The following is a 27,980-nucleotide window of genomic DNA, read 5'->3' as shown; positions in this document are numbered from 1 at the left end:
ACGGTCATAAATAATTCGGTTACCCGATGAAAATAGAGAGCTTTCGAAGAGGTTAGGTTCCCGTATAGTACACAATTTAACCGGTCACTCGCAAGTTACGTGTCACTACTTACTAATAAAGCATTGGCCGTGCCATCTGCAAATTTGCTGGACGAACTACCATTGGAATCGACGTCAGAGAAGGATCGAAGATCGAAGTTTCTATCGAAGGCGAGATACTACGAGCGGTATTTCGAGCAACGGAGACACGAATTTTCGATGTCTCGCGGGACGAGCCGGAAGCCGGCGAAACGGGCACAAAGCGTCGCCATTGACATCGATTCCCATTGTCGTAGAGAGCGGCACGGAGACACGAGGAGAGAAAAAAATAAGACGAAAGGAGAACGCGGGGACGCGAAAGGACGGCGCGGTTGCGCAACAATGCGAAAACGCAAGAGAGCATCCGACGAAAAGCACCGTATCACGTTCCCATAAGTGGCGGAGCGCGGGGATCCCCGCAGAGACGTCCTCACGCTTTTCTCTCCCCGTCTCTCTTCGCCTTGTTCCCCTCTTGTCTACGGGGTATCCTCCTCCCTTTCTCACTCTTTTGGCAGCGCGTTCACCGTGTGCACGACGCATAAAGGGGCCGAGAGAAGAGGCGCCAGGTATATACGCGCGTACGAAATATTCCATGGTGACGGCACCCCGGGTATCCCGCCGCGAGACCTGAATAACCCATAATTGCACCTCCTGCTACCCCTCCATTCACGCGCGCGCCTCTGTCGTGCCTCGTTCATTGTACAAAGACATCTCGTAACTGCTCGCGAGACCCGGTTCACCGACCAACTTTGCCCATTTGATGTTCGTCGCTGGAATTGTTCGAACCAGTGTTTTCCAAAGTAGGGGTCGCGAACGAAAAATTCTTCACGTACGTCTATCTTCTATCGACGATCTACGAAGTAGAGGTAACTCGTGACCGGTAACGGGGTCTTCGACGACCCGTACCGACGTTCCACTGTCGATAAAATAAATAGGTTTTCGGAGACCCCGTTACTTTCTGCAAAATATAAACTAAAATTTTAACCGATATCGATATTAAAAGTAGCTGCTAGATTAAACGTACACGCGTGTGCCAGTATCTTCGAAGAAGTTGTATATACATACGTAGCACTTATTTCATTCAACGATACTAAATTTTACAAAACTGGTTTACAAAAAATTTTACTCGGAATCCCTGAAATCGGTTTATACCTAGTATCTGGGTGTAAGGTTCTCTTTTTTTTTCGACGTTATTTCAACGATGGAACCAGGACAGGAACCAATTGCCAGCAAACGAATTGTCATCGGGTACCACCTCCTGATTCTCGATAACGATCGGTACACGATTGTCCGTAAGACCAAAAATATCCTCCTCGTCGTATTTCCAGTTGTCTTGCCACTGATTGGAAAACGATTCGTGCAATTCGTCGTTGGAACGACTGTGCCTCTCGGTGGAATACGATCGATCCGATAAATTATTGAACGATTTATTATCCAGTTTCATGAACGTAGCCGTCTTGGCCAAGCAGTTCGACGGTGTACCGATAAACGTTAATTCCGTCGGCGATGCCGAATATTTGTCGTTGTTTTTGTTCGACTGCTCCTGTGTGCAAGGGTTGAGGACACGTTTGGACCCGTTGGACAAAGTCTTGTTATCATCCTTACCCTTGCACTTTTCCATCTTGTAGCTGTCTTTCTTGCACTCCTTCGTCTCTTTTTGTTCTCTTTCTAGCCTCTCCTTCACGGACTCCTCCGAAGACGCTGACTGCTTCTTATCTACAGTGGTACGATTAAAAATTGCATTTTACTATCACCACAGTTACAATACAATACAACCCTATTCCCTCTAAAAAATCAATATTTCATCGAACGTTGATCGCAATTAGATCCATGTACGTACTAAAAGCAAATTCATCGAGAATATCACAGAGACGAGTGTATCGAAATCGATGGTTCAAGTTTTGGGCGAGTGTGGATACAAATAAACATTTATCGTAGATCCTTGAATCTTTAACGGAAAATTATACGTTAATTGTGCCTAGCTAAAATTGAGACGATCAACTTTGAAACACTCTCGTATGTATCTTAACGAATCGTAGCTCGTTCTTCAATGGAACAAAAAGTATGAAATTGAAATTCTTACACGGAAGAACGTAAACGACATTACCTTTGCAGATCAGTTCCCTCTTCTTGGAACAGTCGGCGGATTTGCTCCCGGTTTGTTTGCAGGGAGTCGGGGTCTCCGGTTTCGATACGCTCCCGGTCGATTTGCACTCGTTCTCGACCTTGCGCGGTGTCCCGCACTTGTTTTCGGCCCGTTTGTACGATTTCTCGTTCTTACTCGGTGTCTTGCACATATTTTCGCAAACGTTCATCTTACTCTGTGCCTTGGACTTGTCCGCGGCCCTTTTGCACACAGTTTCCTCTCTCTTGGACATATTTTTGGTCTGTTTGCACGAGGTGTTCGTCTTGCTCGAGATTTTACGCATGTCCTCGATCCGTTTGCACGTGTTCCTCGTCTTACTCGGTGTACTGCACTTGTTTTCGGCCGGTTTGCACGAGGTGTTCGTCTTGCTCGTGGTCTTACATTTGTCCTCGCTCGGTTTGCACACGTTCTTCGTCTTACCCGGGGTCTTACATTCCTCTTTGGTCCGTTTGCACACGTTCCTCGTCTTACTCGGGGTCTTACATTCCTCTTTGGTCCGTTTGCACACGTTCCTCGTCTTACTCGGGGTCTTACATTCCTCTTTGGCCCGTTTGCACACGTTCCTCGTCTTACTCGGGGTCTTACACTTGTTTTCGGCCTCTTTCTTGCACTTGTTTCTCGAGGTTTTCCGATCCGGACACTTGGTGGACGATTCCTTCGAGTGGATTTCGTTCTTCCATCCAGGTGGCGGCGAGTCCTTGCTCCCGTAGTATCTGTTCTTGGACGGAGAGCCGAACAGGGTCTGCTTGGACTCGTTTCCTTGCAATCTCATACCGATCAGGGAGAATCCAAGTGTCGGTACAGATGAGAATCGTTTCGCGAAGTTCGATTGCTTCTCGCCGGCCGATTGGGTGTAATTTCGTCTTCCGTTGCATTTCGCGGACCTTTTCCCGCATACACGTTCCTCGGATTTTTCTCGACCGCAGGACTCCCTTCGTCTCGGTTTCGTGCAGATCTCCCGACCTTGATCCCTCTCGGCACAGGTGTTCCGTTCTTGTCTTTTGCAGGATCTTTCCCTCTGTCGATTGCAACTCCGTCGTTCCCCGTGGTCTCTTCGATCGTACCTAAAAATTTACAAACATCGTTAACACATCGTATGGTCCGTATGCGAGAAAAAGACTGGTGTTTACAATCGGTCGAGATCGCTAACAAAGATCGAAAACGGCCAATAGCGACGATGCGTCGCGTGGAAATTGTTAGATCGTAAATCGAAATAGTCTAGTAAATATTGGACATCTTCTAACGAACAGACAGTACATTTACCTTCGGACACTTTGCATCGATCGTTTTACAAAAACTTAACTCCGCAACGAACCAATAAACGAACAAGGTACCGTTCAAAGAACCCTAAGAATCCCTACCTATCTCTGTCGCAGGATCTCTCCCTGTTGCACCTGTTCGCGTAACATTTCCTCCGAGGTTCGTGTCGTTCCGATTCGTTCGACAGGCACGTGGGATCGAGTTTTCTCTTGGGCCTCCTGTTGTTCGTCTGTTTGTACTTTTGCTGGGATTGGGGACACTGAAACTTGTCGTAGTCGCAGTAGACCGGCGTCTGGAGTTCGGTACAACAGTGACGCTTGCAGTTCTTGGGTACCTTCTTGCACTTGGGTCTCGTCTCCTGTTCGCAACGTCTGTTCCTTTTGTTCGTTCGTGATTTCGTGCACACCGTTTTGCTTTCGGTCGTTTCGTCACGATCGTCGCATTCCTTCGGTGCCAATCTCCTCACACTGGTGCTGATACTCAACGCGGAGTTGTTGATAGCGTTTCGATCACGATGAGACGGTCTTCTCGTTAACGACGCGTTACCAGATGACGATCGTAACGCGACAAAGGGCGGAGAAGGACCTGGTGGTTTCCTCCCTCCGCCAGCGGAGTTCCCGGACATCGAGGATCCGTTGAAACTGGACCGTGCTCGAGACGCATCGCTTCCTCGGAATCCGAACCGCGTCGCGGCGTGGACCGACGACTCGACGCCAGGTCCGACCAAGGGACTCGACAACTCGAAAAGTGGCGTCTCAACCTTGTTGATCGTTTCGTCGACAACGTTCAGCGAATGTTTGGTCGGTTTGTTCTCGAAGAAGGACTCCCGCTTGTAAGGAGTTGGAGCTAAGGACGACACCGGTAAACTGTCGAGAATCTTCTCCCGCGTTTTGGGAGAAACTTGAGGATCGATCGTGAACGATGCTCCTTGCTTTTCGCTCGTTCTCGCGAGATACTCGCCACTGACAGGTTTCTCGTTCGCGATGGTACCTTCCTTGGATTTTCCAGCCTCGATCACCGTTTCTAAATATTCTTTAACGGACTTTTGGGTATTCTCGGTTGGACGAAAAGGGTATCGAGGGATCGGTTGCGCCCGACACTTCGTTCGAACCGTTTCGGGCTTCGAGATCGGTAAATACTTGACGTTCTCCATTTTCACGGGCATTGGGAGCAGTTTCTGCACCGTTGGTATCGTCTCGCTGTATTTCGCGACCCCTGCATCGTTGGACTCTTCGAGTTTCGCTTCGACGATGTTCGTGGATTCGAGATGCTCGATTTTCTTCGGTTCCTTGTTCTCGATCGATTTCGTCGTCAGTGACAATGTGTCTTCCATCGCGTATTGGAGTCCACTCGTAGTCTTCGGACGAATCGGGGCTCGATCGCGAGGTCTCGAAGCCTCGATCGTGGTCTTGGGTCGCGTTTCGCACAAGTCGTTTCTCGGGAGGACATCAAAGTCGTATCCCGAGGATTCACCGCCTGGCACGAACGCGAAATCCCCAGCCTGCTCGTTCCGTAACGTTTTGTAGCCCTTCAGCTTCCACTTGAGCGTTCTGGGCACAGGAGTACCGTCCAGCAGCGACACCAGGTTATCTTCTTGGAGAGGGTTCGGGATCCTTGGATGGTTCACCGAGGATGGCTTCAAGTCGAACGAGAAACCGTGTATCTTCGGGGATAGCGGCAATGATGAACCGATCCTGGACGCGTCGACTGTTTTCGAAACCTCCTCCATCGTTTCGTTCGGCGAGATCATCGACGAGGACACCATATCCTTCGAACATTTTTCCACGTCCTGGCATATCTCCTCTTTCGGTGTGAACTCGAAGAAATTCCAGAATCTACGAGAGGACACGGTGGTGTGCAGATGGGACGACAGCTGAAATAATTGGAAACAACGGGAGAAGGTTACGTTATCGAATCGAACACGGTACGAAAATTTTGTAAATGAACGGGAGAGAAGGGTAGAGTTGGAGAAGGGAAGAGTTGGAGAAGAGAAGAGTTAGAGAAGAGAAGAGTTAGAGGAGAGAAGAGTTAGAGAAGAGAAGAGTTAGAGAAGAGAAGAGTTAGAGAAGAGTTAAAGAAGAGTTAGAGAAGAGTTAGAGAAGAGAAGAGTTAGAGAAGAGAAGAGAAGAGTTAGAGAAGAGTTAGAGAAGAGTTAGAGAAGAGAAGAGAAGAGAAGAGTTAGAGAAGAGTTAGAGAAGAGTTAGAGAAGAGAAGAGAAGAGTTAGAGAAGAGGAGAGAAGAGTTAGAGAAGAGAAGAGTTAGAGAAGAGAAGAGTTAGAGAAGAGAAGAGTTAGAGAAGAGAAGAGTTACCTGAAGATTCTTCGAGGGTAAAACATAAGGGAGATCTTGCAATACCAATGTCCTAATTCCGTTCATTTTCCAGCGTGATCGCACCGGTTAACGTGTATCGGGGAAAGTACCGTGAATCGTAGAATTTTTCACTTAAAATTTTGAATTTACGACTATAATTTGGAACGCGCGCCGCAGACCGTAACGTCAATCTTGAGTTTTCATTTTGACGGGAAATGACAGAACATTTAGCCAAACAATCGGTGATCGGAGCTGATTCACGGCTCGTCGAAACAGTTGCGGATCGATTCGACGCGTCCATTGAAACGCGTTCACAGTTGTCGGGGTTTCGTTCGGACGACGAACAACGAATCAAAATTTAACAATTACACGATGCACAAATAACAACAAACATAGGACACGTAGATGCGCCAAAGTGCTGTTATTGCAGCGAACCTCGAAATCGGGGAATAATTTTTTTTATTTCCATACAGCCGAACGCACTTGTATATAATATTTGGACGGACGTTTATTCGGATAACACAGCGGGTACAATAAATATTTACCGGTTATTTAAACGATAACAGTGCCCGTGTCGCGTTGTATCGCACGATGGGCTCCTCGCAGCTTGGAACATCGTGCAACGAGCTTCATCGACGTCACTGTTGTCGTTCGTACAACGGATAAATGTTCATTCGTTTCCCTAAGTTGTTCGAATAATCGTTGCCTTACGTTCGATGACACGTGCAACGAAAACGAACAATTTCTTGTCTCCTTTAACGATCGACTTTATTCCCAATCGGTGGATTTACGAACATAGATCATTTTTTTTTCTCATGTGGATCGTGGATGTTAAAATGGTCGCTGGAAACATTGCGAAAGCTTCACACGGCGAACGTGACCCTGCGTTTGCGACCGGCTGACTTTTTCCCAGCGTTACGTTTGTTCTTCGGATAGGCGAGGTTCAGTCCCTGTAAAAAGTTTTCACGGTCCTTCCGTGGAAATCCTTCGCCAATTTCCGAACGATCTTCGGCTTGGGTCGGTTGCATCGCACCCCGAAAACGACGTTCGAGTTTTCCCTGTGAGGCCGGATCAAACGATTCTGCATCCTCGTGCGTGGATCCTGCGGCAATAGAACCTCCACGCAGCCGATCTCTTCTTTCGTTCCTGTCAGTTGCTCGTAGATCGATCGAAAAGGTTTCCATGGTTTGCCCGAGTTCGTGCTGTACGACTTCCGGTCGGACAACTGATTCCACGAGAACAAAGATCGTAACGAATATAAAGATCGAAGCATCGTTTAACCATTGCCTTGAACGTAATTACGCGCGCAAGATCGTTCAATCGGGTTGTTGATCATAGAATCGAAGTACCAACGAATAATTCCTCAAACTCGGAACCAAAGATCGGAACGACAACCCTCTGATTTTGTTCATGACCAGTTCGTTCGAGTCCCTTCTCTTTCCGTTCTTCGAAGAATTTCGTGCAAATATCTTCCGCAAAGCCGTGGTATCGTCGAGCGTGTTCCAACAGGGATATTCGAGTCGTCTACATTATCTCGACACGCTGGGAACGAAGAATTTTCACCGCGCGCGTGAATTGCGTTCCGAAAGACAAAGAACGGTGCCGGAACACGACGTGCAATCGATAGGGTTGTCGATCAAAAGTTTCTTCGACAAAGTGAAGTTGCTGTTCGGGTAAGGGAGCCACCGCTGGGATTATTATTTGTCGGTATTTTTCCGCGTACGAAGATTCGAAATATAATTCGTGGCTTTGGAATATCTACGAGACAATACTCGAGTGTTCAATTATTCGAACCAAGTGGAATTATTCCAACGATTCAAAGGTGTTAAATTATTCGAACGAAGTGGAATTATTCGAACGAAGGGAAATTATTCAAAGATTCAAAAGTGTTAAATTATTCGAACGAAGTGGAATTATTCGAACGATTCAAAGATGTTAAATTATTCGAACGAAGTGGAATTATTCGAACGATTCAAAGATGTTAAATTATTCGAACGAAGGGAAATTATTCAAAGATTCAAAGGTGTTAAATTATTCGAACGAAGGAAAATTATTCGAACGATTCAAAGATATTAAATTATTCGAACGATTCAAAGGGAACGAAGGTTTTTTTCGCTCGAGGAAAATTACAAAGTCTAAAATTGCTCGGAAAACCGCGTGTATTGTTCTTCGACGATAAAGATAAAAAAGGTACGATGCCGCTACGGTTTGTTAGCCGACTGGAAAACGGCGCGTGAATTCGGAAGTTCGGCTGCGCGATTTCGAGACCCGGTAACGAGCCAAGTTCCCGTCCCAGGCTCGATACCACCGACGAGTAATTTAAGTGCGCGTCTCTGCGCCTGATTGCATATCGCGGAACGTTGCTTCAGACGCGCGAGGATAATGTCTTAATGAGCGGAGCTCGATAGTTCTCGAAGCGCGGAGGGAACCGAAGTACTTACTTAGAGTACGATAGGGAGGAGAGAGGGTTGCGTTTCAGCGGTTTCGAAAGGTACTCGATTCAACGTTTAATCGAGTCGCGCACGAAAAGGTCCGCTCCTCGATGCTTTTTCGTCGTCTCGAGAGACGCAGTCGATTTTTACCAAATTCGTCTCGAAGTTACCGACACTTTGTTTCTTTCCATCGTGTACAAACCGTAGACCGATGTACACAACGGGAACGGATTACCAATCTCGACGTATTCTCGAAAAGAACTAGCCCCTCGCTCGTACGAATCAAAGGTATTCGATTCGAGGGAACGAACATTTTCCAAGCTCTCCTATGCTCGTTTTTTCGCGCGACTCGCGAAACGCAACGCGAAGAGGCCAGACCGAGTTCCATTGGAGCATGCTCCGTTCCGGAAATAAACGTCAACGGCGAACAGATCGATGATTCGCGTCCATGGAAACCGCGAATGGACCAATGCGAGGAGAGAATTCTCCTTTCCGGACAGGCGCATCCGCCTTATCGCTTTCGCGTCGCTAACGACGCGAAAGAAACGCGACGCGAAACGAACAACATTTATTCGAACGGGAACGCGAAACGGACAATATTTATTTCGATCGCGTCGACACGGTCCTCGGTTAACCGAGAAACATTCTACCGACCAGCGAAGACGTGCAAACGAAATATTTATATTTAGACACCGAATTGGTTAATATTTCTAAAATTCGTAACCGATGTGTTCGCTCGGGTAGAATTAATTTCTGGTAAATTCATTGCGCGCAATTACGAACGATTACGAGCAATCACGAACGGTGGTAACTGTCGAACTCGTTCCAAAGGCTGGAAACACACGCGAGAAGAGATACGAGGAGTATCGATGACCCTACGAATCTTTTTCAACGATTTCGATCGTCGAACTGCGCGTGTGCCGATAAAAGAGAAGAAGAATTCAAACGAGGAGGTGTAACGTACGCAACGCACCGGGGCGAAAGTTTCGCGGTCGTTTTGATTTTTTCGTTTAATCGATCCGAGCGGAAACCAAAAGGAGACACTTGTTTGTAAACGAGTTCCAGCTGTACGGATGCTCCTCGTGCACCGATTCGATTTTGTTTCGAGCTTACTGTCAGATCGGTCAGGTAGTCCGACTCCGTATTACGTTACCAGCAACGCTCGCTCGAGTGCATTCGCTCGCGTTGGTGGCTGCACGTCACCTGACTTTAACTTTGTTTAAAATTAATTAAGCCTGAGGTGTCGAGGGGGACTCGATCTCGCGACGTCCCGACGATACCGAAAAAGAGAACGTGCCAATTTTTCTTTCGTAGGTCGGAACCGTGCCGAAAAATATCGATCGAGGTAATCGCTCGTGGAATCGCAACGGAGAATGTAACATTATTTGTTACACGATATCGGAAGCTCGCGTTCGCGAATCATCGAGGCTCTCGACGTTCGCGAATATTTCGAGCGATCCAAGAGTTAGGATTTCGATCGCGAAGATTCGAGATGATCGAATTTACGCGCGACGATGAACATTCGAAGAACGAGATCGCTCGCGAAAGGCGGAACTGTTCTTAACGCTCTTCGACATCGAGTTCGTTCGTGGATTTCCTTATTGTTTGTATAATCGATAAATCCCACGTCGAGAGGAACGCGTACAGGATGCTTCGCGATGGAAAAAGCATTGTAATCTACTGCCGTTCGTGGGCGAGGTAGGTATCGAGCAAGAACCGGCAACGAGACACTCGGAAGATCGTAAATCTTCCGGTACGAGCGCGACTTCCGGTTTTCCTCTTTCGAAGGATCGTCGTTTCGTTGCTCCGTACGGAGAACCTTACGGGGAACTTTCGCGACTCGTTCTTAGAATACGTAATTACGCGAGTGATCTCGTACGGTATTTCCCGCTGAATCGAAAGCGAGAAACTATCGAGCGCGATTGTATCGTTAGTGAGCGTCTTCGACGAGATTCTCGACACTTGTAAAACCGTGTGTCTTTGTTGAAACGGTTGTGGTTAGGGGAACGAAAACAAGTGCGAGCACTGTTTAGGTATATCGTTTCAAAGTTTGCGAGAAGTATTGGAATACTTCTTGGACCGATGCAGCTTTTGAAAAGTCAAGACACGGAGGAGGGGGTTGTTATATTTTTGTGGATATTTTTCGGTCTTCTACCGTTTAAATAAACGTTCCATTTACTTTTCTCTTGTGTTCAACAATTCCATTATTCCACGTACGATTAAAGACTCTTTGTGTCTTTCGTCGACGACTTCAAGATTCGTCTTGGAAACGTTCTCTCGCGAAAATGAATCCGGAAGACTCTCGAGGACGATTTCATCGGACTCAGTTTCTAATAACTCGCTATATAGGATGTTGAAATACGACTTGGACCGATGCGGCCCTTGAGAAGTCATTGGATTTGGATATTTTTCGGTCGGTGTCGCGACTAGTCGGTCGTTCATCGCCATGCCTCGCCGTACGACTCTATTATCTTCTACTATTTAGATAAACGTTCTAGTTACTTTTCTCTCGTGTTCAACAATTCCATTATTCCACGTACGATTAAAATCGGTGTCTTTCGTCGACGAAGAGAGTCACTGTCTCAATTCGTCTTGGAAAGGTTCTCTCGCGAAAATGTTTCTAATAACTCGTTATACGATGTTGGAATACGACTTGGACCGATGTAGCTCTTGAGAAGTCATTGGACTTGGATATTTTTCGGTCGGTGTCGCCATGCCTTGCCACACGACTCAATTATCTTCTACTGTTTAGATAAACGTTCCGTTATACTTTTCTCTCGCAATTCTTCTATTTAATTTTCTCTTCACCGGTTCCATTATTCCGCGAGAAGAACGACGACGGGTACGCAGAACGAGACGCCGAAAGTAGGAGGCGAGGCGTCGCGCAGAGCCGAAAGTCGATGTTATTGCTCACGCGGTTCTCACAATGTGATCCTCGTGGCGGCGTCAAAGTGGCAATCGTGGTCCCGACGATGGTCAGACCCGCGGTGTGTCCGTGTACGCGTTTCGCGTATTGCGCGCTAGCTAGCCAGCTAGGCGATTTCGTGCGTTCTCTGCTATCCGAAACCGATGGGCGTTGCTCCATCGTAACGCGATACGTTTGTACTCTCCTGCGCGTATGTAAACGCGTACGCGAGGACCTCACGTACACGCACGTGTTTGCACACGATGCACGGTGAACACGAGCGCGCCAGCGAGCGAGCGAGCGAGCTAGCGAGCTAGCGAGCCAGGGAACGTCCCTCGAGCGTACCTCGTTGATAAGGGTAATACGCTTCGCGCGTATCGCTCGAGCACACGGATAGGTGCACGCGTGTCCAAATAATATTCGAATAAAAACGATACCGTTGCGGCGAGCGCGTACACGCGTGTAACGAGGGGACAACGTTACGCGCATCTCGAACGCGCTACGTTCTTATCTCGCGCCGGTAACGAGTCTTTCGAAATAACAAGATTATACCAATTTCCAACGCGCGCGAGTTTTTACCGCACGGTGAACCTGTTTCTCGCGGGTTTCCTAAGTAGACAATAACGAACGCCCTGGATGGTAAACTCTCCGGGGACGGATGTCCTAATCAGACGATTAACCAACCGAATTGACTTTGCTCCTCTTTTGAGATCTCTACTGTGAGAACTGTTTCATTTTTTTCGAATCGGGGAAACAATCGTCGGGTACACCGTGGCCAAAAATTCGGGGTGCATCGTTCGTACACGAGACACAGAACGTAGACAGGAAACGGTCTCTCGTCTCGGACGATCGTACGCGAAAACACTTTGTCCGCGAACGGGGGTAAACGCGGGTCGGTCGACTACCGTGAAGTGGCACTGGTGTCCCCCGAGGAGGGTTAAAAAGATATAAAGCTCGTCGGTGGGTTGACGGTCCCGCGGGGATATACGAGGCGATGGGACGGTGTTATTCCCCGCGACGATAGTTATTGCTTGTACAGCGACGAGTACGGCGAAATTCTTAGGTGGGAAATACGAGTACGGGGCACGGGGCACGGAACTATAAGAATAGAGGAAAAAGAATAATCCCGTCGTGGGAACGAATGGGAGGAGAAACAGAGAGAGAGGAAGAGCGAGAGCCGGACCGAGCGCGAGAGGAGGAGGAGGTGGACGGAGGTGGGAGACGAAGGAGAGTAGAGAGCCCTCGTGTCGATCCTATCGGAGCCCCGAATCTCGGAATTCGAATTTGTCCCCGTTATCTGCGGATTCCATCGTAATTGCTTATCTACGAGGCGCTTGCTCGCCGGGGCAGCCATATCCACCTACTTTATGCGACGCGATGCGTCGCCTCACGAGACACGCATGTATGCAACGTTCTCGCGTGTTTCCGTCACGCGAAACCTCCGGCCAGCTTCGTGGACGTTTATCGCCGGTAGGGAATCGTATACACGTCCCTCCTTTGTTTTTTCTTCGCCCGTGCCCGTGCAAGCGCGCGCCCTCGCCCTCGCCCTCGCTCTCGCCCGCGCCCTCGCCCGCGCCCTCGCCCGCGCCCTCGCCCGCGCCCGCGCACGCGGCGGGCATTCTTCGCGCTTTCTTCCTCGAGCAGTTCCGGTGGCGCCTTCCCACTGGCATTGTTTTGATACGGTATCCCCGGTTTCGCAGCCCCCTTCTGGTTCACGGTGAGAGTACACCGAGACTGGGTTCGATTCGGTCCAAAGTACGAACTTGACTCGTGGTGCATCATCTGGACTAATATCTACCGGTACGAGTTGGATTCTTTGGTATCGATCTCGGACTATTTCGGATTATAATTTTTAACATATATCGACTTGGAAAATAGTACGGTTTTCTCCGTAATATTGATCTTAGCTTCTAAACCTTAGAAGCTAAGTTTTGGATTCTCAATCTCTACCAGTGGGTCATCTATTCGATAAAATTAGTCCCGTGTACCCTGTTTTCTGGGTAATATTGATCTCAGTTTGTAAACACTAGAAGCTAAGCTTTGGATTCTCGATCTCTACCAACGAGTCATCTATTCGATAAAGTTAGCCCCGTGTATCTTATTTTCTGGGTAATAGTGATCTTAGTTTCTAAAGACTAGAATCTAAGCTTTGGATTCTCGATCTCTACCAACGAGTCATCTATTCGATAAAATTAGCCCCGTGTACCTTATTTTCTGGGTAATAGTGATCTTAGTTTGTAAACACTAGAAGCTAAGCTTTGGATTCTCGATCTCTACCAACGAGTCATCTATTCGATAAAATTATCCCCGTGTACCTTAGACCGCGCGTCGATGCGGGAGTTAAATGAATTCGTTTCGGTGATAATGAGGTCCGATACCGAGGTGTACGGTCCGCCTGGACCGATTTCGGAGGTAGACGGAGTCGAAATTGACCCGATAGACGGTAAGAACGATCGATAACCATTGCCCGTTACGGATAAATTGGCGAACGATCGAGGAAGTAGCCACGGTAGTTCGCACCCGTGGAAACTGTCCGTGTGTGGTCCTGGTTGTCCCTGTCCTTCTGTTTCATCGCTCGAGTCCCTCTCCTCGGAGCGCATCGCCAACGATGACGTTAGTAACCCGATATCACCGCCATCCACGGCCCGCAGACGGCTTCCATACAGATGTTCCAAAGGGAATAGGGCCGTACAGAGGTGGCGTACCATTATCCGTTTATGGAATGCCGTTTCGCATCCACCCCGCGGTCGACACCCATCGTCGACCATCGATAACGGTAATCGGTTTTGCTAGACGCGCGTCGAATCACCGACGATAGCGAACTACCAGCCTGCGGCCAAGTTTCGAGCCGCTGCGTACGATGTAACAGGATTTTTCAGTAATTATCGTATTATCTCGGGTAACCGGTGGATCGTGGAAGACGGTTGCTAGTCGGTCAAGCACGCGGAAGAACGCGTCCAGCGTCCACGGTTGAGGAGAAACTGTAGTTTCGCGGAACGAAATCGTCTTATTCGCGCAACAGGAGACTCGGTTGCTCGGTTGCTTACCAAACGGACTCTGGAAACTTTCGCTAATCGCCGCACCGATCCGTACATCGCGAACAGAGTCGTCCTGTAAGTGTCTTTCGACCTAGGTAGGTCTTTCGTTCGATCTCGAGAACGGTGTCACCCCTGTCGGTGTGTACACACGCCGGGGTTGGTGTTCGCAACTCGGTCGGTTGGTCTTCGAACGTCTCGAGGAACGCGTTCGGTCGAAAAACAGTTTGGATTTTCTTAGAAGGTGCGCACGGTGATCGATACGGGAACGAACCAGATAGAGATCGCGAGCACCTGTTTTAAACGGGCGAACAGACGAAAGTTTTGACCACCCTCGCGGGTGAATTTCAAGGAATCGTTGCGATTCTTGGTAGCGTGGAGGAATCACGAAGATAGAGAGTTGGGAGGGAGGGAGGGAAGAAGGCGGAGGAAAGGGGCAGACGGTAGACAAATGAGTCGGGCCGCGGGTCCCTGCGACTCGTTTAATCAAAGTTTGGGATGCGTGTTGCCTCGGTCCCGAACTAACTACGTCCGATCATGCTACGAGTTCGGCTAGAAAGCAGCCTTATTGTCTCGTACCGAACGCTCGCTCGCAGTTCCTGCGACGGACACGTTCGACCTTTAATGAAAATTCTACGCGCTCGCTCGCTCGCTCGCTCGCGCGAACGGGAGTAAGATCCCTGTACTTAGCCGGTTCGACGTCGGTCCCTGTCCTCCGGCCGTAGTCTCGTTTCTTTGAAAAAGTATCGAATGACAAGTAGGGTATACGCCTAAGCGATGATCTAATCGACTGGTTTCGTAGCGCGGCGCTCCGCCCCTCCGCGATAGGGACCACCACCGAAAGGGAACTTATTAAACTCGTTCGATCGTGGAATCGTAGACGCGGGCCCGCTCCGATCGAAACGAGCTGTAGATCGGCCCGATCCCTCTATCCGCGTTTCAGCCCGAGAAATCTAGGGCTCGTTCGCGCCTGTAGTTGTCGGCCGGTCGCGTTCACCGCGGCGTAATATCAATAATTACATACGGCCAGGCGCTTGAAATATCGGTTTCCTTCACCGCAAGAAAAGTTCAAAGAACTGCCACAATTTCGCAATCTATCTGTCGCAAAACCATGACCCCGTTTACCATAAATGACGCCACTGTCGAACGCCCGGCTGTTTCACACCTTCTTCCATTTGAATCGCCCCTGGATCCAAGGTGGACGAACCGATCGTCCGAGACCCGGGTTACAGGGGGGTTGGGGAGGGGGGCTCCGCGCGAACAGGACCGATACAATTGCGCGAGAAGCGGTGTAGCCGAGCGAGTAAACGCGCGGAAAGAGCGAAACCGGGGAGAACGAACGGAAGAAAAAGGAGAGAAGAGGGAAGAAAAAGGGGTGGCGGGGTGAAAAAAGAAACGCGCGGAGGAGAGGAAATAAAAGAAAGCGAGTAAGCGGGCAGAGGGGGGACTAGAGAGAAAGAGGTGGAGAGAATCGCGCTGTCTGGCCACTCTATAATTTGTCGGGGTGAGTTACCGCCCTTGTCTTTGCTTAGCGCTGGGCGTTCGTTCCGTTTGGTTCTCTCTCTGGTGATGCTATCGGCGCATACCTCGCTAGACAGGTGGCCACCCCGTGACACCCACACACCCGCCACGGGCACGCAACGACGTGCACCGGGCACACGCACCACGCCGTCTCCTGCCTCGTGAATCGTGCCGCGTCGCGTGCGTGCGTGCGTGAATGCGTGTAAAACGCTCCTTTCTCTCTCTTCCTCTCTCTCCCTCTCCGTTTCTCTTACCGTCTCGTCCTCTGTCGAAAAGTTATCACGTCGGACCGCCTGTTCCACACCCACGTATCCGCCGCGGGATAATGCTAATTTCGATGGATTAGAAGGACGCGACCCGTGGATCTCGATAACGGGCCGTCACTCTTACCGGATCGGTGGAAATTATGGGACGTCGCGGCAAGTGTGGGAAATCATGGCCAGTCGTCGTCAGTGAATCATTGTTCGTCACTTTTTCGAGACGGAGCAACGACGTCGCTGTTCGATCACGAGGATACGCGATCGCGTTCGGAGCGTATTCCAGTTTCACGATCTAGACTTTTAGTCGACGAAAGAGTCGTACGGAACGTTCCGGGAGTAAACAATCGAGCTTGCTTCGTGCTACCCGAACGGTGCGAATCTGGTCGTCGTTGTTATCGTTCGAATAGTAAACAGTAACTCAACGATGTACGAAACGGAAGAAAGTGTTTACGTATCGCAAGGGAAACGATGTCCTCGTTCTCGAGATCGGTAGTTCGAGCTTTAGCGATTGAAACCCCCTCCCGTGTTTAGGGCACTCCGTTCGGTGCGTTAACCCTGCGTTGCTTCCCAAAGCGTTGCGTTTCGAAGTTACCGGTGTTGGTTGGGGGTTCGAACTTGGAACAGTTTCGAGCCAAAGGGCACGAGGTCTTTCCTTCGTCGAAAGACGAGGGGTTTCCGTGTAATTTCCAGGGTTCGCGTCGACCTTTCGCGTTTCCAGGGAAACGGGTCCGCATCGATGGGGAAATTTATGCGCGTCCTGTGAACCACGTTCGATTCCATCCTCCCCCGATGAAAAACAACGGTATCTACGTCTCCGTTAAGGGGGCAGAGCGGCATTGAAAAATCGACAACAGGAGTGACGAGATCGAGGATGCCGTTTCTCGCGGGTCAGGTGTGCACCGTTGGCAGCATTGTTTTTTCGAGGTGACGAGGGGCGAGAAAGGGTCAGGTAAGACAGCGGGCACCACGCGGTGTCGTGTCAGTGGGGGGCCCCCGAAGAAGGGCCCCGATGCCCGCCCACATCGCGGCCAAGTGCCGGCGCCCTATCCGATCCCGAAATCCCCGATCTTTCGGCCACGATAAACCTCGGGCCCGGATATTTATTATTTGTAATTTACGTCGTGAGATCCGGCTCGTTAAGGGAACTCAGAGGCTAGAATGTTCACGTCCGCGAGACCGCCGCGTTATCACCGCTCGTTGATCGCTACCCTTGGAGAAAATCTATTTAGGCGTTCCATTATCGGTTGCGCGCGACAACTTCGTACCGAACGGTCCTCCTTCCAACCTCGGTCGGGAAACATTTGTAAACAAACCACTACCCCCTAACGGGTTCCTTGCGTTCGACGTGGATCAACCGCGCGGAACGCGGCCAGCTTACGAAACGGACCATGTGGTGCGACGATCGCTACTTCGAGGAAAACAAAATCTGTTCGTTCAGATACTTGTGAACAGATACTGTTCACCGATTGGTAAGTTGGCTGTCGAAACGGTCGAGGGGGAACGAGCTCCACCTATTACCACGATATCGCTTTGGATTACCAAGTGCGACCGATTCGACAATAACAAAATGAGTCCGATTTGAAACCGTGTCCACGTTTGGACTTGCAACGACCCTGTCGAACTGACTATCAACGGTGAACTGTAACGCGCGCGGTAACGGAGCGTCTACTTTCAATTCAATCGATCGATCGGGATCCGTTTCCATAGGTTAACGAGTATCACCCCGGTGATCGACGATTCACCGAAACTAGGCGAAAGCGAAACGAACCGATACGTACGGATCCTCGCGTCGATCGAAGGCATCGGCCGGCCGTGATTCACCGAATCGCTCCACTTACTCGGAGGCAACAAACGAGAGTATCTCCGAGGGGATCGTCGAACTTGGTTACGGAACGAAAGAGTCGAACGGAGAGACACGGACGAAAGAGGGAGCGAGAAAAAAAAGGGGCACCGAGACAAAAACGCGGAGACGAGGAGAGAACCGTGATGGAGGTGAAGAAGTTTGCCGAAGAGAAGAAGCAGAAGGAGACGGAGGTGGGGAGGGAGGGGAGGGAGCGAAAAAGAGAGAGGCACCGAGTAATTTAACACCGGAAGCGTCTTGAGCGTGACGCCACCCTGAAGGTGCAGGATACGCGTCGAGGATAGGTAGGTAGGAGGTGGGGCAAAGAAGGTGGAGGCGATGGCGATGGTGCAGCCAGTCGGTGGGAGTCGGTAGGTACTCGAGGCCGCCATGCAAGGCGAGCTTCCTTCGTGCGGCTCCTCCGTCTCGTTTCCTCCGTCTTCGTTCTTAGCGTGGTCTCCGTTGGTCCCGCGTGGTTCGCCGTCCTTCTCCGCGGGTGTCTTTCCCGCACCGTGTGTCCAGTCGAGCTTCCTTCGTGCTTCTATCTGCTTCCCTCTAGGGCCCGTCTAGAACCTTCTGTCTTTACCGTCGCGCGGACAGAGAAAGATAGATAGATAGATAACGAGAGAGAGAGAGAGAGAGAGAGACTTTGCTCCGCTCGATGCGTATGCCTTGCGGTGCCACCTCCTTTTTTTTCCCGAATACAGTTAGACAGATGCACGAAAAATACCTACGCCGCGTCTGGCTCGTCTTACAATTAGGGGAATAGGATGTCTGGCTCGATAACGAGTCTGACCCTTTGCGTCTCGTTTCCCTTGCGGAGTTTCGGGTCCGGTCGGACACTCTTTTCGTTTCTCCTGGACTTTTTCCAACGGACGCGTATCCCGATGTCGTCCACCAACGGTGGTTCGCGTTTACCTCGCGGCGAGGCTACCGTTGAGAGATTCCGAAAAGTAAACGTCCTAACGCTTCTCGGAGTTGCACCGTTAGATCGAACACCGATTTTTTCCACCTTCGACACGGTACTTTGTTCGTTTACCAAAGGGTAAAAATTTAAACCGATGGAATCGGTGTTTCTCTCGGAGGGCGGTTCTCTCGGAGGAGTCTTCGGCCGTGTGCTCGCAACGAGCTTCCTTCGTGAGACTTTTCCGTCTGCTCTGGACGTCCCGTTCTCGTCGTCCACTACCGGTCGTCTCTCTTTCTTTCTCTTTCTCTTTCTCTCTCTCTGTTTCTCCCTCTTTCTCGCTCTCCCACCTCTCACCGTCCCCTCCGCGGTGCGTCGTTGGCTGTCGGTGTGTGACCGATCTTACGTACTGCGGAGCATGTACACGGCTGGGATGTAAGTACGTACCTACCTACGCCCAAAGGGATTGAATTACCACCGCGAGCCCCTATGTGGCAACTCTCTTACTTAACCTACCGTCGGGAACTGTATCGACACATTTTTCTTCCACGGGGTGTCCCGCAAACGGACGCGGCCGTTGGAACGGCGGCAGCCTGTACCCAGCTCGAACCCCGGAGCGTGAATTTTAACGATCACCGTCGGGTTCCTTTCGATCCGCGACGTTGAGAGCTTAGACCGGATTCGCGACAGGTGCCTTCGATTTCGCGACGCGTTCATCGCGCCCGTGAGAACCCGACTTCTCGATCGAGGGACAGCCCGGTTCGATCGATCGCAACAGAATCGGCACCGGTCGCTCCACGAACCATTTTACCCGAACGAGACGGATTACCGGATCGTCTCTCGAGACTATTTTTCTAGATACAAATCGTACGTTTGGAATTCTTGCTCTAGATTCATCGAGAAGATATCCTCCTTTGAACTAACGTTGCTCTGGATACACGTTGCGCAATGTACGCGCAAAAGGACACCCAAAAAAGAGGAACGTGCACGAAATTTAGGTGACTAGCTCCGACTGACCCCGATCGTCCACTCATTCGAGTCCTGTTTTCATTTATCGATAGTCCAAGATTCCCAAAAATCTAGCCTTCCAAAAGTCTAGCCTTCCACAAGTCTAGCCTTCCAAAAGTCTAGCCTTCCAGAAATCTATCCTTCGAAAAATCACGGAGAAGAAACGAATCGATCCGCGACCACCAAGAATCACCGTCTCGAATCCACGTTAGGTGGTGCACAGCCAGAGTCCCCTAAAAACCGGGACATGTGCGAAACTAAGGTGACAGGACGGATGGTAGGCGTGCGTAAGGACAGACGTACACAGACGGCCGATGTCGATGGTGGCAAACTCGCGGAGGCACGGAGGAAGATGAGGTCGGAGGTAACCCGACACCTGGCCGCACCGAAGGTAACGTGAGAGCCCCTTTACCCGCCTCCGTTCCTTTTCCTACCACCTCTTCCAGCCTCCTCTCCGGCTGCTCGTCCTCCCGTGGCCACGATCCATCCTCCCGTAGACTCATCCGCGAACCGTGAATCCTCCGTAGGGACCGAACCCGCAACGCTCATCCTCTGTCTCCTTCTTACTCCGCGCGAGAGCCCCCGAGCCGGGAGGCGCGGGAGAACTCAATTATGTCCCACGGGATGAAGATTGTCGGCAGCCTTTTTCCAACGACGTGGGTACCTTTTATTCTCCCGGTTAATTAAGATCCGGAGCGTTTTGGGAAACGAAGAGACCGCTCGCGTATCACCGTAACGAGAGTAACGCGAATTTTACACCGAACCGACGGAACCACGATCCTTCCAAACGTATCGGGAACAGTGGAACGTGTCTCTTGCTCGGTATCGCTCGATGGAGACTTTCCTTCCACGTTGCGTTTGTTCGAAGTACGATTCGTTAAACTTTTACCGGGAGTGTAAAGACAATTTGTACAGCTTCGTTTGGAAACTATCGAAAGAACTCGCGAGTGTCGGTAAAGAATCGACGCGTGATCGATTCTTCTTTCCAGGTTGGGGAAACGATACGAAATCGTACACTTTTTTCTCGAACGTGCCAACGCGTCTCTGTAACGAACGGTCGCGTTACGAGTAGATCAAGGTAGACGTAAATCGCGTTAGAATCTCCATCCTGGTGTCCATTAACAATAAAACCATTAAACTCGGAGACCTTCAATTACGTTTTTCTATTCTGAAATTCCTTCCCAGGCTTCTTGCATCTTTCGCGAGCAATTAAAAGTTCGTAACGGCGTACGCGGCTAATTAAAACCCGAAGCCATTACGGGGCTCGCGGAAATAGCGAAGAACTTCAAGGTATGTATTCAATTTTGCTGTTTTGCCGCGGTTAAATGTTCATGCGTGCGCTCGCTACGCGACGGGGCAAGAAGCGAGCAGGAAGTATTTCGACGGTGTTTTGCAATAACGATTCGTGCCGCGAACGGATGAAAAGAAAAAAAAAAAAAAAACACGGAGAGGATGTTACGTTCCGCGACGATCGAAAATAATTCGAAACCTTTCCGGAGGATACCGTTGTTTAACCGCGACGAATTTGCGATACCGATCCACGTGGGATTGCCTTTCGATCGTGTAATTTAGATCGCGTTCTTGCTCCGAATCGTTGTTGCGAAGCATCCTCCATTTGTAAAATCGTTCTTGACTTATCGACCATAGGGTCCGACGGCCCCTTTTGTAATTACTTCGGTGGATAATTAAAACGGTCCCTCGACGCACCCCGGCCAAGTTTTGTGCACCGGTATCGCCGTCGGAGGGTGTATAATCGATACCGACATCGAGGGGTGTCCGTAACGGGAAACACCATGATCGTAACCCATCCCTTCTGCCGCCTCCGCGTATCATCCCCCTAAATACCCCGCACCCTTCGATAAACAACCGCGAAGCAACCTAGATACCTAACGACGGTCCCGGGTTTCGCATTAAAAAAATAACTAATTGGACCGACGAGATGTTCCATTGAATCGTTTCCACGACATTCAGAAATAATTAATCGTCCACTGGCTAACGAGGAGCACTGTTACGAGGTGTATATCGGATGTTCTAGACCGTGAAGCGAATAGATTATAATAATTCAGAACGAAGAATTCTGTTCACGATGGAAGAGTGTTTCCTAGCTGCAACTGGACCACTTTCGATATTTCTCGAAAACGACGCAAAGAAAGGAAGTTAACTTTGATTAAATTTTAACGTTAATTTCTTTCGACGTATTTTTTAATACGACTCGAAGAAAAGATTCGTGTCGAAACGTTCGTCGTAGCGTAGTTGAGAGATCTCGATTCGCGAGGCTTGTTGTTGTTTTTTTCTCGCGTTCGTACCCCAATGTGGTGTACGTTACACGTAATTAACCGTCCACGGCTATTTGTCAAGACACATTTTTCGCGAAGAAACGGTGATCGCTACCGACAAGCATTCCGAAAACCTATTATCGAACCCATCGCCTCTGGCCACGTGTTGATTCACGTGCGCATCGAGAAACGTGCGTAACGTCGTACTTCTCTGCGCGATACCAAAGAGGACACCGACGAAGGGATGGGTGCAAACAGCGGGGCGATGGTAACCAGCCAAGGGTGTCGCGTAACGAGATCATAGCACCAAGAGGGTAAACTCGTGCGATCCTATCTTCTCGTCGCTTCCGATTCTCTCCGATTCGTGGTTTGCAACGGGTCTAGGGAAAGACAACATTTTACCAACAACTTATCTCGCACACGATGAAACCTTCGAGTGTCCACGATCTCGATCGAAAGAAACAAAAAATTTTACAATCGCGTCGAGTCCTCTGATATCGAACGTTTCGACGTAGAACGGTTTTACTTGGATTTGTTTGAATCAATGCAACAATGATTTTAAGGGTGCCAGATGTCGATGTCAGTTTGAAGGAATGTTTCCATATTGGCGCGGAAAGGTTTGTTTTCCTGTTGGTTTTTCTTTCTAGTCAAGTTCCAAGTCGAGAGTCACGAAGACCACACGATGACATATCACTGTATACTTGTTTCTTCGGACTTTGTATTCTTATATCTACAAAAACTCTACTACTGGACACGCGAGATCCCTGTATATTATAATAAACTATATACTATAATCTAAACTTTACAACTGTCGTCGTTCACATCAAGACATATCACTGTATACTTGTTTCCTCGGACTTTGTATTCTTATATCTACAAAAACTCTACTACTGGACACGCGAGATCCCTGTATATTACAACAAACTATATACTATAATCTAAAGTTTACAACAGTATTCACTTTTGCTCTCGTTCGAAAAACGGCGACCTACTTTACCGCGAAACGAGCAAGGTTGTCCCGGTGCGTTTATTCTCGTTAAAAATCCGGAGACTCGGGATTCTTGTCACGGATTCTCGGATTTCGTTTGCGTCGTCCAACGACTTTCGATCGTTCCGCGCTATCGAACGACGCTACCGAATCGTTCGCTGAAAGTGCTCGGACGATTCTCAGGACGATCGACAAGGTTGGAGGAAAAAGAGCGGGCAGCTAGACGCGAGTATCGGGGGCACCAGACGATGTGGAAGAAGGGGCACCCGTCTCGAAATTGCACGTTCGAGCGCAACGAATGCGACGGCTGAGGTGGTCATGGTACCCTGCGCGGTACCATTCCTCCGTGGTAACTGGAGAACGGAGACAAGTATCAGTTACGAGGAAAACTTCCGTGCACGCATTAACGACGTCGTATGTCCTCGCGTACGACGTACGAGGGTCGCGGTGTGAACAGGTACAACAACAGGTCCGGGGGAAGATCTGGGTCGTGGCGTTCGGTTAAATGGCCGCTGAGCTAATTGCCCGGCATTACGCTCTCGCGGAATATACGAAAACGTACGTTTAGGGAAAACGAGACCCCGCTAGCCTGATCACCGATCGTGCCTCGTTGGATTTGCTCGTGAATGGACGATCAGATAACGCTTCGGATTTTGTGCTCCGAGTAGACCCATTGGAACATCGAACACGAGTCGGTGGAAAATAGATTGTAGCTCTGTTGCAAGGAATTTGAATAATTTTTACCGTTCGACGTACAAGAGTGTTCGATACCTGTCCGTCTACGCGTAACAACGACATCGTGCGAAGCCTGCGTAAAACCTGCACCGGATCGGTGTAAGAGATTCACAGCACGTGAACATTATCAACGACATTAACGGCACGTGGCGTTGGTGTATTATAGCCGATTTTGGTTTCGAATCCCGGTGATGCGCCTTTCGGGACGTATCAAAGGATAAAAGGGTGGCACAGGTCACGTGGAAGGGCGAGCGAACGAACGAACGCACGCGGATCATTACACGTATTAACGATCCCCTCGTTATCGCGTCTAAATGCATCTGGATCCTTTGGTTCGCACACGCGGTTCACGTCGCGGATCTGTACCTTTCTCACACATTCGTTTCTCGATTTTTTCGTTCACGAACTCCTTCAATCGCGGTGTTTCTCCGAAATTGTTCACGACGAACGAATCGTGTGATACGATACTTTTGTAAATTTTTTTCATCGAACAAACGTCGAAAACAACGCTCCCGGTGACATGGTTTTAGAATCAGCCTGTACAACGTCGAATTTGAAGCGTTCGGGGTCATCGTTATGGGTCCAGCGACTCAGGGGTCGTAGCTATTGGGTTCCACGACTCGGGGGTGGTCGCTGTCGCGTCTCACGACACGGGACTCGTCCCTGCCGGGTCCCATGAAACGGGAGTCGTCCCCATCGACTATGACCAACCATCGTTGCAACCCGATGATTGTTCGACAATTTGGGGACTCTCGATGTCGGGGGTACTTGACCGAAACGAATTTGCAACGAGAGGGGAACCGTTTCGCTGTGCTTCGATGTACCAAATTTCCTGTTTTTTTTTTTTAAAGAACTACGGATCCGTTCGTATCTGAAAATAAATTCGATCGATCGAATCACCGTTTATTGTTCCTAGGGAAAGATCAATGTATCGCGAAACTTCCGTGCAGCGGTCTTACGGTCGATTCGTGCGGAACGTGCTAAATTTAGCGACGATTCGTAGCTGGCGAACCGTTCGACGCGCGAACTCGAGCCTCGAGTACGAAAAATTGTCCGTGATGCGAGTCGGTCGGTTTTCCCGAAGAATGGAACTTTTGTCCCGAGGTACGAAAAAATCACGAGTCAAGGAGGGTTAAAGGGAGAAGTTACAACCCCGATTTAATTTCCAACGGTCGGCGACCAGGCTAGCCAATTTCCTCCGGAGCAGGCTCGCGGAGCGTTGGTAAATTGAAAATGGTAATTTCAGCCTACATTTCGCGCGTCGTTACGTGTCCCGCGGAATGACAAATCGCAGGACGATAATTCATCGTCGTTTTAACGCGGTCGCGCGTCGACCCGTTAGGAAATCGGCGACGTGGACGACGGTACGTCGTTGCTGCACCACCGTGCTCTCACCGTCTGGTAATTAACCCGGGTTTGCAGAAGGCCAATTCGTAATCTGAAATCCAATTTCCTAGTCGCGCGCGGACACGGGCCGGTGGCGTGCGTTGGCACCGCGCAGACCGAGGGATCACAATGGCCTCCCACGTATTTACGAGTTTATGGTCAGCATTATGGTCGCGTGACTTTGGGGACCGGTGCCGTTGGCATCCAGCAATGCATCGGTAATGAATCGAGCCGGCCGAGAGGCAATAGTCGTAAATAGCCGGCTACCTACTTACTCGGACCGCGAGAGAGGAACGAGGAGCTGGCAGAGGGACCCGTGGTAATTGTTTTGCCAACGTTTGGCTCCGTTGTTATTGCCGGTCATGAGACCACGAGGAGCCGTGAACCGGTGAACGAACCGAGCGTTCTGTCAGCGGTCTCGCACGAGAACTCGAGCACCGTGTTTCGTCGACGACTAGCGTGCAAACTTACGGTGATCGCGAGTACCAACGACTGGAAGGTTATCGGGGCTCGAATGGGACGAATTATAGTTGTTGGTGGTAGTATTCAAGAATCCAGGGTGCGTTATCGGTACAAAGATTATTCTTATGCTTTGCAACTATGCTACACAGCCCCGAGACGAATTACACGAGTTATTCCGCGAACTATCGGGATGTTGCCTCGTGCAAATGCGATTTATCGTACAAAGCTGGGAAATTTGTCATCTGGAAAGAGTTTCCCTCTACGCACGTTACGGTAGAACCTCTTTGTTCGAAGCTTCGTGTGCTCCACGATCGAGAGACATTTACACGAGGCTTAGATTTCGTTGCTAGTACAATCTCGATCGCGAGGTACCGCGCGTTCCTTACAGTTTGAGAAACACTGGTAACTTGTAAAGTTCACAGAGAATCGACCGGCTGATCCAGTTCGAGGAACGCGTATCGACGCGAGTCTCGCAGCGAAGTTCGCGACTTCGCGGGGGCACCGTATATTTCGAGGGTCCCCGTGAATTTCCGGTCGTATCTCGGCGTGATCTTCGCCGCGCGAGCGGGGAAGAGAGATTCCTCTCGATCCGGTCGAAGACTCGCGCGGGTAGACAACGCGTCAGGCGACGAAGGAGGTGGTCGATGAAAGAGGAGGGGGGTTGGGATGAACCTGGAGGGGAGACGCAGGGACGGCGAGAGTGGCGAGCGTCGAGAGAAACAGAAAAGAAACACGCTACACTCTATAAATACGAGCGGGTAATTGATTCAGTAATAACTAACTCAACCGAGCCAACGTGAGGCGTCCTCTCTCGCGCATTCCTCACCCTGTTCCCTTCTTCGTTTCCTCCTCGACCGGAACCCCTTCTTCCTCCTCTTTAGCTCTTCTCTTCTCTCTCTTACTTTTCTCTCTCTCTCTGTTTCTCTCTCTTCGACTGCATCGGGGTCTTGCGTGTTCCACGCATAAATATGTATGCCGGTAATAATATAAGCAACCGCGGTGGTGGTGCCTGTTTGGGGAGAGAGGCGCTTTCGTATCGCAGGACCCCGGGGTACCATACGTCACGCCCTTTTTCTCGCGCGCCACGACACCCGGTGTATCGATGCACACCGACCACGCCGTCCTGACCACACCGTCAACCGTCGTGATCGCTTTTGGATACCCGGATGTTTTCTTTTCCAGCGTTGCGTCACAGCCCGCGACTTCCGTCGGTTTCGGACCACGACGTCACCGACGATGCTCCCTCGACTCTTCGCGACGTTTATTTACGAGAGGAGAGGGGAATTGGTTCGACCTCTGCTGCCGACACCATTAATCCTAGAGAAACCGTCTACGAGATTTATACGTTTCACCGAGATTTACGATTCGGGGAAAGAATACCACCGATCTTGCTCATCGCGATCAAATTTTATTCGGCGTTGACCTCTTCCAGGATACCGGTTTCCGCGTTACTCGAGGTATCGGTGAATATTTGTAGCAAAATTCGACAATGTTGTAACCGTTGCATCGAGGATACCGGTTTCCGCGTTACTCGTGGTATCGGTGAGTATTTGAAGCAAAATTCGACAATGACGTAACCGTTGCATCGTCTCAACGCAGACGATCGTCGTTGGTTAATATTTCAAGAAACGGGCAAAAAACAACAATTTTCCAAAACGTTCGCTAAGAATTATTTCACAGCCAAGAAAACACTGTGTCCATTGGATCGATTTCGATACTCGTTTCTCGCGATATCGGTATTTGAAGAGAAATTCGACAACAAACGATCGTCACTGGTTAATATTTCAAGAAACGAGCAAGAAAAACAATTTTCCAAAACGTTCGCTAAGAATTATTTCACAGCCAAGAGAACACTCTGTCCATTGGATCGATTTCGCTACTCGTTTCTCGCGGTATTGGTGAGTATTTGAAACGAAATTCAACAACTACGTAACCGTTGCGTCGTTCCAACGCAGACGGTCGTCGTTGGTTAATATTTCAAGAATCGGGCAAGAAAAACAATCTTGGAAAACGTTCGCGAAGAATTATTTCACAAACACGAGAACACTCTGTTCATTGGATCGATTTCGATACTCGTTTCTCGCGGTATCGCTGAGTATTTGAAACGAAATTCGACAACGATGTAACCGTTGCATCGTCCCAAAGCAGACGGGTGTCACTGGTTAATATTTGAAGAAAAACAATCTTCGAAAAGGTTCGCGAATAATTATTTCACAGCGAAGAGAACACTGTCCGTTGTATCGATTTCGCTTCTCGTTTCTCGCGAAGGAACCGCGGCGGAGGGCAAGGGTCGCGTGGAACGCGTTCTCCGTCAGCAGCCATAATTCTATATCAGTTCGCGGGTTAACCGATAATTGCGTAACACCATTCATATTCCAGCCGGCGCGTATTAATTCCTGGCAACCGTAATTCTTCGGGCGCGCGGAGCCGTCTA

The 27,980-nt window shown here is 49.7% G+C and overlaps 2 protein-coding genes across 2 annotated transcripts in view; both read right to left on the bottom strand.

Moving 5' to 3' along the window:
* Nucleotides 1-744: 744 nt before the first annotated feature.
* Nucleotides 745-5,860, bottom strand: LOC143146159 (uncharacterized). The gene is made up of 7 exons (XM_076310172.1): nucleotides 5,778-5,860; nucleotides 3,586-5,367; nucleotides 2,186-3,288; nucleotides 1,279-1,794; nucleotides 1,231-1,237; nucleotides 912-994; nucleotides 745-848 (listed from the first exon to the last, which is right to left on the bottom strand). Exons 1-7 carry the CDS (start codon nucleotides 5,858-5,860, stop codon nucleotides 745-747), a joined length of 3,678 nt encoding a protein of 1,225 aa, XP_076166287.1.
* Nucleotides 5,861-6,608: 748 nt separating this feature from the next.
* The window catches only part of LOC143145927 (uncharacterized), a 36,426-nt gene continuing 15,054 nt past the window's right edge, over nucleotides 6,609-27,980 (bottom strand). The window contains exon 3 of the mRNA XM_076309775.1: nucleotides 6,609-7,019. Within this exon, the coding sequence (XP_076165890.1) occupies nucleotides 6,658-6,978 (321 nt within the window). The 5' untranslated portion in view covers nucleotides 6,979-7,019 and the 3' untranslated portion in view covers nucleotides 6,609-6,657. The remainder of the gene's footprint in view (nucleotides 7,020-27,980) is intronic.

Source organism: Ptiloglossa arizonensis, chromosome 4, assembly GCF_051014685.1.
Source record: "Ptiloglossa arizonensis isolate GNS036 chromosome 4, iyPtiAriz1_principal, whole genome shotgun sequence".
NCBI lineage: Eukaryota > Metazoa > Arthropoda > Insecta > Hymenoptera > Colletidae > Ptiloglossa > Ptiloglossa arizonensis.
This window is presented reverse-complemented; position numbering and strand designations above follow the sequence as displayed.

Excerpts from the sequence above, each read along its gene's own strand:
- LOC143146159 (XM_076310172.1), bottom strand. The coding sequence starts at position 5,860 with ATGAACGGAATTAGGACATTGGTATTGCAAGATCTCCCTTATGTTTTA. Across the intron at positions 3,289-3,585 it reads AGATCCTGCGACAGAGATAG|GTACGATCGAAGAGACCACG; the intron begins GTAGGGATTCTT and ends GTAAATTTTTAG. Across the intron at positions 1,795-2,185 it reads GAGGGAACTGATCTGCAAAG|ATAAGAAGCAGTCAGCGTCT; the intron begins GTAATGTCGTTT and ends GTACCACTGTAG.